This window comes from Lepisosteus platostomus, chromosome 25 (genome assembly GCF_059453375.1).
Source record: "Lepisosteus platostomus isolate fLepPlt1 chromosome 25, fLepPlt1.hap1, whole genome shotgun sequence".
NCBI lineage: Eukaryota > Metazoa > Chordata > Actinopteri > Semionotiformes > Lepisosteidae > Lepisosteus > Lepisosteus platostomus.
Genome location: NC_142635.1, coordinates 15,240,390 through 15,256,233, shown reverse-complemented (window position 1 = coordinate 15,256,233; position 15,844 = coordinate 15,240,390). Strand labels below are relative to the sequence as shown.

Sequence of the window (15,844 nt, the reverse complement as noted above, 5' to 3'; positions counted from 1 at the left end):
CTTATTGATGTATTTATGCCAATGGCATTTCAGCATTTGGGAAGAAAGAGGTGTTCTCCAGAATGTGTTGCTCCTCTAGAATTAATCCATGGAAGACCAACCAGATGCATTCTAGAACTTAAAGGAATGTCCTTCTTTGACAGGCTAAAAAATTGAACCTTTTTAGACTATATAGAACTTTGTGAGGGGACCTGTTTCATGCACTCAAAACACAGATGCAGTCAACCTAGCAGACTTCTTCAGAATTAACAGTGAAACATGAAACAGATGGCCAAAGTGGACCATATGGAACTGTATTGAAAACCAAGATCAGGAGGCACTTCTTTACACAAAGGGTTGTGGGGGTATGGAACGAGCTACCTCGCTAAAGCCGATACCTGAAAAAGCAACGGCTGCATGAAATTCATGGAACAGTTAGTTACCAAATTCAAACTCAAACCACTTTATTGGCATGACCAGTAAATTACAGTGTTGTCAAAGCAACTAACGATGAAACTCGCTAGATCGGCCAAATGACCTCTCATTTGTAACCGTTCTGACACTTGTTACAGTAATCATTTTGTAAAAATAAGCAAATTCGCACTGCATGTGAGGATAAGAGTATTCTAAACTTGGAAACAAATAAAAAATAAAACTCCCACAGTTCTGCTGCTGGAATGGAGTTGACATTTGCTGACCGCGCTACATTTTCTAAGTTCAGGGGTTCTCTGAAGTAACGCTTTTTTTTAAGTGAAAATCAAAAATATCAACGTGCCCACAGACGAGCAACACGCCGCTGGGCTCTGGCATGCTGTGATTTGCAATTAAAGGTTGAATAAAACCGTATAACGGCCTTTCATCGATACCAAATTCATTTGCGCCTGTGTTTTTCTTTGTGTGCCGGGGGCTGCATGAAAGCACAGTTCCGCGCCCGCAGAAGCCTCTCTCAAGCGCTCTTCTGCAGGGCCTGAAAGAATGGTACCTGCACACGACACTGGATGGGTGATAATCGGGTCAGGCCGATTACTGTCACCTCCCGACGAAGGACAAGAGCCCGCGGAGAGCTCGGGGCCACAGATGGTTCAGTCAGAGAGAGGCCGTCAGCGGGGCTCTTGAAAGAACGCGCCGCCCCCAGCCAGCCAGCCAGCCTCACTGGGGTAACTGGAGACGCCACTCCAGGCTTGTATTGGAACAGAGATATCTTGAAAACACAAAAGTGCCGCACGCATGCAGGGAGCAGCGCACAGTCTGGCTCTGACACACGTGCGCCAGCAACACGTTAGGAGAATCCCTGAGACCGGGAGACCAGAGAGAGCTGGATTCCGTTTCCCCTCGGCCCTGCGTTGAGATCATCATTGAGCTGACCACCTGTGCAGCTCTCGCACGCTTTGTGTAGTTCCATGAACTATCTGAAAACAATGACAACGCCAAAAAAATGAGATTCGCCGATAATGATTGATGAAGACTGTAAGGAAGATGAGCTTAAGAACGTTTGTCTGTAAGCAAGAGTTCTTCAAGGACTCATTGATACCAATTTCCAGTTTTGCCGTTTCCGATATTATTTTAGATTGTGCTGTGACTTTCGTCAGTTCACACTGCTATGTACCATTAATCCAGATACGCAAATTGGCACAGAATGCAAACCGAGTACTTGCCCAACTGCAACATTACTCCCATGATAATATGACAGTGGTTTACAGACCGGGACTGAAAAAAAAACAACTATGCAAAGAAATTCCCCCAAGACCGTCTGAGGCAATGTAGCAGAAGCCCTCTGCACCTGTAAGCATGCAGGGGCAAGAGAAAGCTTGTCCTGAGAGTTTAATTGAAAACCTTCGCGCTTAATAAAAGCCTCTTTAATTAAGTGCAGAGGAGAACAACAGCAAAAACTTCCTTCATCCTTATTCAGAAGCAGCACCATGTAATTGAAAACAAAGCCTAGGACATAAATAGAACAGTTGTTATACTCCCTAGGGCATAATTACAAGACTACAAAATGTTATGAACATAGTCATCTACAAGACAATCCTCATAATGCACACAAACCTTGCCCTACCAGAATCAACGCAGAAATGTAAATTCTGGGGGTCTGAGCCATCCTGTCTAAACCACTATGGGGTATATCCCATGATTCCTGCCGCGCTACAGGAAAGACTGATGCCAAGTGACCTTGCAGGAGGCATGATCCTTGGCACATGTTCCCTGGTGCACCAGGGAAGCCAAGCGCACAAGCACACCAAGTCGGACAGCCTGAAGGCTGTACCAGCAGAAGCAGTTCCCATCCTCCTGCTAAAAGGGTTATTCATTAATATTTAGATAAGGCAGCATAAACAGAATCATACAGATGTATGCAATAACAGTATGTGCGTACTAAACATATACCATCCACATGTATGCATTTACCAATGGGTTTCCTTTTCTACTGCTGTTTATGCTTTTATTAGAACAGGACAGTTCTTTCGGGACAAACCCCAGTGATTCTACAAGAATACTGGACGGGGTGCCACCACCACACACGTCCTGCGCCCTGGCTTCCTGTTCCTGGACAGGTTCTGAAGCCAGGGCCAGAGAGGCAGAGCGGTGGGTTATCTACACAAGCAATGAATGCATTTCACCTTCCGAAAACAGGGCTGACTGCGCGGATTAATCAAGAGACAGAGAAACACATTTTTAGTACAATTTTAATGATAAAAGAAATACAAGGCGAGATCAGAGAGACATTAGTCATTAGAGCACTCAAGTGTTAATTAGGAAAGCTTTGTCACCACGTGGACAGTCCCTGACAACTGGGGGATGACAATATTGATGGTTTCTTCTTTGGCTCCTTTAATCTCATCCCGTCTTCTCTTTGTACCATTGATGTTTTTTCGCCCCAGCTGAGTGATGAAAGTCCCTTATTTGGTCATTTATCTGCTTGTCCTCTGTACCTCAAAGGATATCCTGTAGAGAAGGGGCTGGCATCAAAGCTACAGTAGATGCCTCCCCGGTCCCTTTATTTTCCCACATGTTCTTTTTTTGCTGTCGTTTCATTGTTCCGTGTGAGTTAGCGAAGCTTATTCCTCCACTGATCCAGCCATCAGATTTCTTTAAACCTACGAGAAATAAATGGGGGGGGAGAAAAGCTACTTTGTATTTTTGTTTCTCCCAAAAAAATCAGTCTGGGGGTTCCTACCCACCCTGAGACGGAGGACAGGCGACTCATTCTGTGAAACTTGTGCCTCACTCTCGATCTAGAGCCCCGTCTATTAAATGTTCCTATTTTGAAATGTGGAGTCTCTATTTTTAAACCGGTAGCCTATGTTTCCATTGTTGTGCGGCTCTAATGGCGCTGATTTTGCCCCTCTCTCCATGCAAAGCACAGGTTGTTCAAACTCTTTCCCTCGCCAGGCTGATTAGAGAGCTTCTATAAACAGAACCTGGATAATTGCTCAGACTGAAATGTTCTATTTCTGGGCACTGTACTAGTATGACATAGGTTCAGTTTCCTTTATTAAAAAAGTGAAGTCATTTTATTTATTCGCCTTAGAAGGATAACTGATGTTAACTTTTCTTAATCTGCAGAGGCCAAGACTGACCGACAGGTTAAAAACAGCAATGGATGTGAAGGGGCTTTACAGATGTCGTAAAAGTCTTGGTGGTGCAGTTTCAGATAGCAGCAGAGTTTTCCCTTGTCAGTACAGTACGGATTTTCAGTGAAAAACATGTTTTCATGGCTTATCTCAAAATTGCAAACAAGGTTTAAAAAACGTTACAGTAACAATAAGTTAAAAAAGTAAACGGTTTTTGTTACTGTTCAACCAACCAGGTTAAGGGGAATACAAGCCTGCATTCAGTGGATGTTACTTTTAAAATATTCAAATGGCCCCTCACTTGAATATGCCAAAGGAGTAACATTTACATGCAAATTGCATGCATGTGAATTGTGGAGAAACCATGTAAATTCTACAGCAATACGGTCTGTAAAAAAAACATTCCTCTGCAACACTGCCAGTGTGAACCCTGCCAACGATCTTATGAAAGGTCTGAACCCCAAATTCCCCAGACAGATAGGCAGGAGAAACTTACCCTCTCTGTCTCGCGTTGCTGCCACACCAGCCTCTCACCTCCTTGAACACGAGTCTACTGAGCAGCTGGAAAGAGAGCGATGTTTTAGTACTTATCGATACAAAAACACTGGGCAGCACTGAGGAGGTGTGGTCAGCGCTCGGTATGCATCACTGAAAGGGTTAGATCTCAAGTGGCACCGCTGCTGTACCTGTGAGCAAGGTGCTGTCACTCAGATTGGTACAGTAAAATATGCAGATGGATAAACAGGTGCAAATACCTGTCAATGCAAGTTCTCATATCAAATATGATCACAAAGGAAATGAATACACAACATACTATTAGCACAGCTTCACAAAACTACCTCTCTGTAGTGAGTTATAAGCTGACCTGTGGGGCTCCGATACAAATCAAGAACAACTTCCTAACGGAACAGTTCTCGATTTTAGCCCTTCCCAATGCCCTGATTATTTAAAACACCTCACCCTCAGAGAAAAGATGGAGCAGCACACTCTAGTAACCTACCAGGCAGGCCAAGATATCGGCAGTAATTAACATGTAGAACACGTTGTTCCAGCCGGTAGGAGAGATCAGTCCTGCTAACAGAGGTCCCAGAGCAGCTCCTGCAGTAAAACAAGGGAACTGCATTTCAGTTCAGAGCTGCAATATATCAACAGATCACAAACAAACAGTTCCCTTTGAAACGACATCCTGGTTCTGACTTCTGGGCAACTTGCCCATTCAGAAGCAATTAAACAAGAATAAGCTTGTAACTTTCCAGCAGATAAAAAATCCCTTTTCCTGTGTTATGCTCAACTTTATTTTAAAATAAACGCTTTTTATCCAACAAGCACAACAACCTTAAATCCACCTGCCTCAGAGAACTCAAGTAAGCAGCTAGCTTATCAGCAGTTTCACCTGGGTGCAGATACAGCCAGCAGGTCAGGTCCATGAAACTGGTGAAACACAGGGACACTTCAGACAGCTGACTGAAGTGTCTCTGAAACTGAAAGCTAAGCCACAAAGCAGAGGAACACACTGAGGCAAACAGCCTACAATTCAAGCAGCCCTCAATCCAGTGAGCGACAATGACAGTCAGAAATGAAACCCAAGTTGTAGGCCTGTGTCCCTGCGAACGAAGGGTATTAAATTTGCGATATTCAGCCCTTTGTGCCAATGCAAAATCCACTGACCTATGGAACCAGTTCCATCGATGATAGCGGTTACCGTCGACAATGCTTTGGAGTTCCCTCTCAGGCTTTCATGAGTTCCCTGGAGGAGAAAGTAAAGAAAGAAACTGAGCATCTAACAGTGGTTAAGTGAAGCCATCGCTGTCTGAGCTGAATGCAGGAATGCAGTCAGGACAGGACACTTTTAAGTGTGCTTTTCCTTCACAAGCCACTGTTAATCATCTGTGGCTGCCAGAGTGCTGGATTTTTTGACTCTGTCAATTGTTGTAATCCTCTTTGTAAACCCACTTCTATAAAATTTCTTTTCTTTGTGGTGAATCACTTCTAACTTGGATTGCTTGCAGAGAATGCCACATTATCTTTTCATTCTTCCTCCGTATTTATAAAATCACTCAGGTGGTTCTCTTGTGAAGTAGAGCACCTGAACTTTTCCTTTCAGGAGAGATACTGTATAAGAAATATTTCTGGTCAACAAAATGCACATCTCTATAGATATTGCAGGCAAGAAAAAAAAAACAGTGATGCATCAAGGTAGTGCCCTTTATCAGCAGAACTCACCAGGTCCGCGGACACGGCAGTGGTGATCAGGGCATAGGGGCCGTTCACCAGCCCACCACACAGCATCAGCATCCCTGCAGAAGAACACACTTTCATACTGACACCACTGCAGCACCGCAGCTCACAGCAAGAAAGATCGCCATGCCAGTACTCAGTCTCCCTCGCATGACGGAAACAAGACGGCTCTGGGTGGGGGACACTGCAGCTGCACACGAACGGAGGTACGAGGAACGACCTCCAGTGCCCTCAGGCGCACCACTAGGCGTCGCTGTTCTCACAGCGGAGCACCAGACTCGGTGGCGCTTGTAGAAACCAGACCAAGAGACTGGCTAGCCTCTGAGCAAACCCGCCTTTCCATCAACTGCCGGAACAATCTTTTCTTTTGCTACCAAAAGAAAAGACCCAAAAAACACGAACGAATTCACTAGCACAGAGTCCCACTTGGCTGTGGCTAAACAAGAAGGCGACAACGCAGTCCTGTCCTGAACTCACAGTTACAGACATCCGAGGTGAGAAATGAGAAGACCGTGTTTTTTTAAGGACGCAAAGTCTTTGTCACACGAACTAGTCTCTTACCTATTGTTGTCCCCAGACCATTCTGTCCCACATGATTGTACAGGAATAACTGGAAGAAATAAAGAAGGAAACTTACATTCTTGCCACCCCTTAGCAACAGAAATTTCAAAGTGCTGAACTTTTAAATCTTATATTTTTTGTCAATAGACAAGCTACATCTACAGTTCTATTTAGGAGAATACAGACTGACAACAGCTCCAAGCTAAGGCTCTCATATGGTTCCAAAAGCAGAGGAAAGTCAATCCCTCAGACTGTTCTCTTTCCTGAAGGACAGGGCCAATTTGACAAGGAGAATGAGATATCAACAGAGAAACCTGGGAAAAATCAAACATGGTAACTAAATACCTGTGTCAAGACCAGAGCTCTATTTTAAGAAGAGGCAGATACATCTCATCTGCGTATTTCACACTGCGCCCTGAACAGACCAGCAACACACAGGGAATATATCCGGACAAGGCCATCAGGATGTCAGCAGGCCTCTCGGCTGCTCGACAGGAGCTTATCTGCGGGCGAGCCGCGGCAGCGCAGCTCTCAACATGACTCACCATGGGCGCGGCCACGATGAGCATGACACAGCAGGTCGTGGCCCGACCCCCCGTGTAGTCCGAGACGACGCCGGCCAAGATGCCCCCTGTGGAAACAGGAACAGACCCTCTGAAACCTCGAGGTGGGGGCAGGCACGAGCCGAGCTACCCCGTCCTCTAGGGTCTTCACAGAGGGGCGGGACGGCACCCACAGAGCTCACAGTTAAGACAACCACTGGAGACAGCTTGGGACGTTTAAGCTTTTGAAAGAGAAACATGACGTCAGCGAGAAATCTTCTTCCATTCAGAAAAAAGGGTTTCCAAATGGCCTTTTTTAAACCAAACCCAAATTAGTAAAGCTTTTTTAGCATATAACGTACTCACACTATGCATATATCAAACAAAAACCACCTTTCAGGGTAACGTTGTCTTTTAAAGACAGTCAGTATGAATTATGATTGTGGCTAGAGCTAAATTAATATTGTTATTACTACAAGATTTAATTAATATTCAAACCCACAAGACACGGGTACATGCTGGGAGAGATACAGCATGATACAGGATAACCAGGTGAGATACAGCACAGATTTGCAGGAACTTCTGCCGTTGCACAACAGCTTACCCAGAATTCCTCCCACGTCAAACAGTGTGGACATGTCTCCTGCAGCCTTGGCTTCAAAGTGAGCTGGAATGAGACGATGGGTACCGTGAGCTACTGCCGTTTTCTTCCAGTTAAACAAGAAACTTTTCTTCTGCTGATCATGAAGAAACAGTCAGATCTCACTCTGCAAGCTGTCCTTACCCACGTTAGCAATGTAGAGGGGCAGCCAGTAGAGGAAAGTGTAGCTGACCAGCTTGGCGAACAGCAGACACAAGGAGAACTCCACCACCCCCTGGAAATACAAGAACAGAAAACGTCACACTGCAGCTATCAGTGGTGTAGCGCCTATTAAGAACGAAAGATTACCTTTCCAGCCAGTCTTTAACAAATCACGCAGGCTCGAGAGACTGATCAGAAGTTAATCGACAGAACCTGCTCAAACCACGGTGATCACTAAAATGCACACAGTGACAAGATGAAGAGCTGGAGACTTGGTCTCATTCTGTGGCGTTACTGGTTTCATCTGCTTCTGAGGAAAAGCCACCATATCAGCGGGTGTCCCTTCTCTTCTACAAGAGATTAGACTAACTAGCCATCCTTCCACTTTTGTACCACTTTATCCAATTCAGGATTGCCGGGGGTGCCGGAGCCTTGCTGGCAAGTAACGGACGCGAGGCGGGGTACATCCTGGACGGGACGCCAGTCCATCACAGGGCAGACACACCCACCAGGTACAATTTTCTTAGAAGTGAATTAACCTACCAGTGTACTTCTGAACTGTGGGGGTGGGGGTGGGGAACTGGAGCACCCAGAGGAAACCCACACAAACAGGGGGAGAACATACAAACTCAATGCAGACAGCACCCCAGGGATTGAACCCAGGACCCCAGTGCTACAAGGCATCAATGCTACCCACTGCGCCACTGTGCTGCCCTCAAACTACCTAAATAACATGATTAATGTTTCACCCGTTTTTGCATATAGAATGAAACCAGCACTGTGCAGGTCCCGGGAGAGCCGACTCACTGGAATTCTGAGTGCACCCATGAAGCTGATAGCCTCTGGCTCCTCGTACGTGGATTCGGGGGTGACTGGCCCGTTCACTGGGCTATGTGTTGGGCTCCCGAAAATCTCTTCATTGCTGCAGCAGCTCTGGAGCAGCGGCTCCTGCTCTGGGCTGTCCTGGGTAAACACAGACACGTCAAAGGACTTTGTAAAAGCACGTTCTCCATCTTTGGGTCAGCACCTCAAGGAAAGTTAAAGAGTGTATGTCTGGTACTTCAAAGGAACAAGTCAAACTTTTACAGTTAAAGTGGTTTTCGTCACAGCTTCCAACCAAATGACATCGGCCTTGGAATGACTTCAACTGGAGGCCAGTTAGCGCTCTTGAGAATCAAAGTGAAAAACTACTGCCATCGCCCTTTTATTGTCACACACGACGACGCCCTCAGACGAGCGACGCTCTCTCAACACTCACATGATGCTGAGGAGGGTCGCAATTCACATCCTCGGGCTCTGGAAATGAACAAGACAAACAGGTATTAGAAATAATAAAACAGATTTCCATTGCCGGTCGCACAGATATTTCAAAGTGTCATAACTGGACCTAAACTAAACGTTGGTCACAACATTTAACAAGATGTAAAAGGGTTGAAAAGTTTAGTTTTATAGTACCGGAAAAAAGTTCAGACAGTACATCACAAACCTAAGTTTCTAGTTATGCAACTTTACTTTTTTATGTTTTTAATGTTTTCTGGTTACAAAAACTCTCATTCATGCAGGAACAAGGAGTTCCCTGGAGACATTCCAGGTTTCCATTCCATTTGTTTAGAAGCAAAATCCCTAAGGGCAGACGGTCTAAGGGTGCCGGGATGCAGACAGGATATTGAGGAGAACTCACTTTCCACCAGGAAGAAGAAGCAGACCAGGCCCATGAAGCCGATGATGATGCCAGGCACGATGAAGGACATCCCCCAGGCTGAGGACACAAAGACCCCTGCAATCAAGGACCCCAAAATGTTGCCCACGGATGTGTGAGAGTTCCAGATGCCCATGATCAGCCCTCGCCTGCAGACAAAGTAAAAGGCAGAGCTGCTTATCTCCTGAACGTTTCTTCTTCACTATCCCCTAGGGAGACAGGGCCCATGCCACCTGCCAGATATCAGAAGAAGCTCACTGAACAGCTCCTTGAGGGTTTTCCAGCATGCACAATTTAACTCCAAAATTATAGGTGAGCAGGAAACGGCACGGGACAGGTGTGAGGTGAGCTACCTTCTCTTTTTGCCTGCCAAAGACCAGTAGTGCTATTTCTGTGCTATCGCTATATAACAGTGGTTCTCAAACTGTGGTACGCGTACCACTGGTGGTATGTGGAGTGCCCCCAGGTGGTATGCCAGAAGACCCTGGAAATCTGTTGTGTGTACTGAAAAATTGGGAATTTAAAATGCAATAATTACATTTTTAATCTGTAATTTACTTCATTGGCTTCAGAGACGGGTTTTCATATTTTCTATTTTAATAAAATTAGATTGTGTCAAATACGCAGCCCAAGTACTTGTACTGACACAGACAGTGCCACTGCGCTAGAATAATTCCAGAGGTCTGTGTTTACAGTACTGTTCCTTCAATCACTGCAATCACCACGGCTGTCTTAAATGTGTCTGAGGTGACGACACTGCCGATGACCGAAAAAGAGAAGCACGGAGTTCCCGACAGCCTGGGCCGGCCCTGTTGCGAAACCAGCCTCCTGCTCGTGCAGCATTTATGGACACGGAGACGGAGAGAGAGATGCTGACTCAGCTGGGCTCCTTCTTACTTACTTCCCCTTTCCGAACCAGTTTCCCACACAGGTCACCACTGCCGGCCAGCCGGTCGTCTGCACCAGCCCGTTCATCACCTGGAGGGAGAGGCAGCAGGCATGAGGACCTGTACCGCGCCCTCGTCGCCTCTCGCTAAAGAGAGCAAGCAAACCGACACAGCCTTTCCATACTTCTCCACTGCATCTCTAGGCAGGGCCCTGCACCATGGAAATGAGCAGGATGTGCGATCCAGATACCCAGCCTGTGTCGCGGCAGCCGTCACAAAGCCGTCACAAGCACGTGATGCCTGTGCATGACGCAGGGCTGGACAGCGGGGGGCAAGGGCCCTCCAGCCCTGTGGGCGTCCTCGCCTCCAGACCCTCACCTGGGCGAAGACGTAGAACCAGATGCTGTGGATGTTCCAGTAGAAGCCCAGGCCGAAGAGGGCCGTGAAGAAGCCGCTGAGGAGCATCCCCGAGGAGAGGTAGTAGCGCAGGGGCAGACGCTCCCCGAAGATCCCGCTGCCGGGGAGACAGATGGGCAGGGTGAGGCCGAGTGCAGCCACCCGCAGGGGCAACACCGCTAGTACCCGCTGCACGCCGGGCAAGGACTGAGAGCCCACAGGGGGCAAGAGCTCTCCACCCTACTCTCTTAGCACCTCCCCCCCATACCTTATGAACATCCCAATGGCGTAGGCCACCAGGAAGGAGTTGTCCAGAGCCCCGAACAGCTTCTGGTAGTTGTCCTGGTCTGGGGGAGGAAAAGGGAAAGGGAGGTTACTCATCACGTGACGATCTTTATAGAAAATCTGCAACACTGAGGGCTTGGACAGCTGTGAAATGCTTGAATAAAATGAAATAAACCTGCTACAAGAAAAACTCCAACGGATGGCCCACTGATACTGAGGTACGGGGTAGCTGCAAAAAACCATCCATCTATTTTCTGACCGCTTCACAGGACGCCAGTCCATCACAGGGCACACAGACACAAACATGCACACACTCACACCAGGGCCAGTCTTCCCAGAGGCCGGTTTACCTTCCAGTATATCTCTGGACTGTGGGAGGAAACCAGAGCACCCAGAGAAGCCCACACGGACACGAGAACATACAACTTCACATAGACAGCACCCTAGGTCCAGAATTAAAACCAGGCCCCCAGAGCTGTGAGGCAGGGCCCATTGGCAGCACAAATGTGTGGGAAACTACAAGCAGGACCAATAGGTGAGGATGCTGACGTTCAATGCAAGGTCAGAGCTGGACGCTAACTTCTGAACAGTAAAAACCCAGGTCAAGTCAGGGAAACCTCTGGGGAGAAGGAACGGGAGACGCTGAAGCCTGCAGTGCTCAGGACACACCCGGCCTTGCTGAGAGAGCCCCCCAGTTACCAGGTGAACGACACTCACAACACCAGCCTGAAATCACCCTGTCATGCCGCGTTAGGAGGTGCGGGTTGGAGGCCAGCCTTACCGAACGGCGCCCAGTCGCACCACGTCTCATTGTTGGAGGCGTTGAAGTCCGGCGGACGGATGACAAAGGAGCAGTTCCTGTGGAGCTCGCTCTGAGGGACAAGGGGAGAGAAGGGGAGTTAAGCCCGGCGACACGGCACGCAAGAAACGGCTCTCGGAGTGCCCCTGCTGCTCCCGCCTAGAGCTGGTCTCTCACAAGGCCAAGAAACTGCGGGCTAGTCCGGCGGGGCCTCGTTACCTTGACGATGCTGATGGGCTTTCGGGACAGGTGGTAGCTGGTGTAGAAGAGGAACGTCAGGAACAGAGCGAAGCCGCGGTACCTGCGCACAGAGAGGGGGAGAGGGCGTGTCAAACTCCAGCAACCTTTCGCACCTGCTTTGTTCACGCTGCTCTGTCTGAAATCCACAAAAGGAAAAAAGCAATCCCTCATACTCTAGTGGGACACGAAGTGGGTCGGCTGGGGGTTCGGGCACAAGGAGGACTTCACGGGTGTTAAAATGAAGCCACTCTCACAATACAGGGATATTTATACGTGAAAGTACAAGTGTTAACACTTCTGGATGCAAAATCCACTATCAATAGCAGCAGTAACTTTCCAAGCCTGTGCACTGCCACAGCTCACGGGTTATTAAACTGCACAGTGGCTTGCAGACTGCACTTGCTGCAGGCTAAATTCCACATACCTGATATAGGATTTCTTGCAATTATCTGACAGTATGGCAGACAGGAAGTACTGGAAATACAGGACTCCGTACAGCTGAAATATAGTTATACTGTAAAAACACTGCACAAATGCTGCAGGACTAGTCGAAAATTTGCTCAGGCCTCAGAGCTGCGTTTAAAGCTGCACTTTGGCTTCATGGGACTTTTTTCTTCTTCTGAAGAGCATAACTCCAGGCAATTATTCCATTTTGAGTTACGAAAGAACGATAAAGCACAGCAAAGTACTACTAAGACTTCTATCTCACGTCTCTACTCTACAGACTAACAACAGGAAATAGTGGTTTTCATGATTATATAAAAGTACCTAAGACGATGCTATTTGTACATTTATCTAATGCAACAGGGAAAAGCGATGATAAAGATCTTGTTTAAAACACAAGCAATAAACAACCTGCTGAACAGCAGACGTTACAAGATATGAATAGGCCTGGAATGAAGTTTTTTTTTTCCTATGCCTTCCTCTACATGACTAAATTTCACAGAGCAGCTCTTCAATTGTACTAGTCTAACGTTGGGCTTAGGGCTATAAACAAGAATGCCTGCCTAAAAGCAGGACTGCTTATGTTATTAAGGGACTTTCAGTACATTTAAAATGTTGAAAGACAACTTGTTAAAACAACATGCTGGCAGACTGACAACAGAGAGCAGCTGAGTTTTTGCATCCCAAACTTGATTTGCCTTTAGTTTAAATATTACTCGACATATAAAGCATTTGCAAAGACTGAAGTCTTTTCTCTCCTGGATGAAGTCACATGCCACCCCCAAACCAAACTGGGCTGCACGCACAACAGGAGTGAGGTCACCCGATACCAGATAGCACGCTGCAGTTGGCCGTATCTGCACCTTCGCTGCAGGGTTTCTGCTACAGGAAATGCAATGAAGCTGAAAACCCAGTCCTGGGGTTAAAGTTGATATAAACTTGTATACATGCTTGCTTTTTATCATAGCACTGAAACAAAACTATTCATTCATATTTTAAGTGCAATGAATACTCCTTGTACTGTATGTCGCAAGTTTAGTGGGGAGGAAACTGATAAGGTGGCTGTCTTAAGTACCGAGCTGGCCTCAGAAAGATTTATTTTTTGCTGCTTGGTTAAAACAAAAATCAATCTGAAAAACAAAAAAAGCCTCAAGTAGAGACACTGTGCTCATGGAGTCTGTATTTGAGTGGCCTTCAGTAGCTCTCCCTCTCAGAGCCACTCCACACACTGTGGGTTTCCCCTCAGATAACAGGAAGGCAGGTGACGAACAGAACAGACCCAAGCTCTTCTGCGTTGACCTGTTTTTGACTTCCTGAGAGAGGCAAACCACTCCACCCCGACAGAAACTCTTACAAAGACACCCCTGCAAGACCAGGAGGCCCTGGCTTATAAACCAGACCTGTTCTAACACCCTTTAAGCTGGTACTATCCTACCCCCCCGCCCTCTCCTCACTCAGAGCTGGGCTTTACTCTGCGGCTACAGTCCCAAGAGAGGGACCCACACTGCTTTCTTCACAGCTCAATTCTGGAAACAAGGTGCCAGTCTGCCTGAGCAGAGTAAGCAAGGAGAGACGAACAGATGCGTTCTTTGTATTACACCGTGCTATGGGGAACCTTAAACACAGCCTATATTCAACTTAAAGTATTATATACTTCTACGGGAAAGATATTCGAAATTACGCTGGGTTACAGTGTCAAGTCTTCTTGGAGGCGCACAAAGATTTACAGATCTTATCTACAGACGTCGGCAGGTTCTCAGGTCTGCTCTTGTCTGTAACTGTGAAGAAATGCCCTGAGATGGGACTTCGTGATTCATGACGTGCACTGAACAGAGTAAAGTATTACGACAGTAGATTAGTAATAGCTTGAACTTCATTTTCACATCCAAAAGATCTCGTATCATTTATTCATCCTCGTCTGACGCTGATAACTTGTAAAACAATTACAATAAAAAGAAATATGAAAACAGCGTTTACTTCACTTATTTTAAAAGCATTTAATTGTAATCCAATTTCCAGCACCAACCCAAAGCCCGACTGCAATCTCTCGGGCGCGGAACAGTGTTGCAACGCTGGTTTTGGAGCAGGGGGTGTATGTTTACGAAATCTCTCGGTTAGTAGTGATTTGCGGCATTGATTTAGCCAATCCTTATCAAACCTGCACGGATGACGTTTTGTTCTGCAGATCTTCGAATTATCAGTAAAAAAAAATGTACTTGTTAGCTCTATGGCGTTGCAATAAACCCCTTGCAGCCCCAGTTAAGATAATCTGACAATAATTACCTTCCCTCCTTCAAATATAAAGGATCTCTTACCAGCTCTCTCTTGAAAAAGACGTGATGAGCCTGATCCCAGGCGCCAGCGAAGACCTCATTGTCACTCGATGTGCTTTGTCAGTTTTCTTCAGAATGAAAAAAATACCATCCCGGTGACATTTAAGCGCGTCAGTAGAAACACAGTATCCTTACAGTCCAAAAGCAAATTGTTACCAATGAGGCACAAGCTCGCCCAGGAAAAGGGAATAACACAGAAATTTACAGGTAATTTAGTTTTGATACAAAACTTTTAAGTTGATATTGTGCGTAAATAAAATTGCACGGGAAGGAGAAACTGGTAACGGCAAACTGTGTCGACTTAGTGTTGTTGATGTAAACAAAAGCGTTTAAGTTTCAACACCGGCTTTTCCCTTGGCGGTTTTAAAATCCCTGCTGTTTGTGTCAAAGCAGACCTGAGATCACAACTGCACCATTTGTGCGGCGATCCACAGCTACAATAAATAAACGAAGAACGGCATAGCCATTTAAAAAGCAAAGAGGAGGTCCTTGGTCCTCTTCCCTTTATCCAGCACCAAAAAAAAAAGACTTATGGAGAAAATGCCTCAAATTTCCATGATGAATTTATCTCGTCCCATGACCGTGGTCTGGAAAGTCACCTGAGGGGGTCGGCAAGCTTAATTCTACCGCTATATTTTCCTTTTCGCCATCACATGATTGTTATTCTTCGCTAAAAACGTTCACCGGCTCCGCGTATTTTTTCCACAAAGCCCCGGCTCCGGGCTACCGCAGGCTACGGGCTGGGTGAGCAGACTAGCATGTGACGGTGACGTCACCCCCAGGCCCGGTTAACCCCCTCGGCCCCTGCAGCGAGTTGAGATCGCAGCCTGGTAGGTCCATGACGAAGACAGGGCTCCGCGAGGGATGAAATAAAAGACGTCGCCCGTGTTGTCAGCAGAAAGGGATTCGATTGCATTTCAGACCCGATAGGCTCAAGTACTTTAATTCACAGGAGGAAACTGCTTTGCCAACGCAGTTAAAAACGTCATTGTCTTTGCTACGCAGACTTAGGAAAAAAATCCAAATGCCAAATAGAGAGCCTAGAGAAGCAGAAGTCTGAAATCCATCAC

General features: G+C 46.6%; 1 protein-coding gene across 3 annotated transcripts; it reads right to left on the bottom strand.

Moving 5' to 3' along the window:
* Window positions 1-2,646: 2,646 nt before the first annotated feature.
* On the bottom strand, window positions 2,647-15,526 carry slc37a2 (solute carrier family 37 member 2). Of its 3 annotated transcripts, XM_088619642.1 has the most exons (19): window positions 15,374-15,522; window positions 14,757-14,842; window positions 11,977-12,058; window positions 11,740-11,830; window positions 10,942-11,020; window positions 10,656-10,791; window positions 10,292-10,368; window positions 9,373-9,539; window positions 8,950-8,987; window positions 8,499-8,654; window positions 7,674-7,764; window positions 7,494-7,556; window positions 6,893-6,978; window positions 6,348-6,396; window positions 5,772-5,845; window positions 5,217-5,295; window positions 4,549-4,646; window positions 4,045-4,109; window positions 2,647-3,071 (listed from the first exon to the last, which is right to left on the bottom strand). In XM_088619642.1, the coding sequence occupies exons 2-19, from the start codon at window positions 14,813-14,815 to the stop codon at window positions 3,056-3,058; spliced, it is 1,506 nt and encodes a 501-aa protein (XP_088475768.1). In that variant the 5' UTR covers window positions 14,816-14,842; window positions 15,374-15,522; the 3' UTR covers window positions 2,647-3,055. The 3 variants fall into 3 exon arrangements, with proteins under 3 accessions (XP_088475768.1, XP_088475767.1, XP_088475770.1); XM_088619641.1 differs by having other exon boundaries at window positions 14,757-15,525; XM_088619644.1 differs by lacking the exon at window positions 2,647-3,071 and having other exon boundaries at window positions 4,041-4,109; window positions 14,757-15,526.
* Window positions 15,527-15,844: the final 318 nt, after the last annotated feature.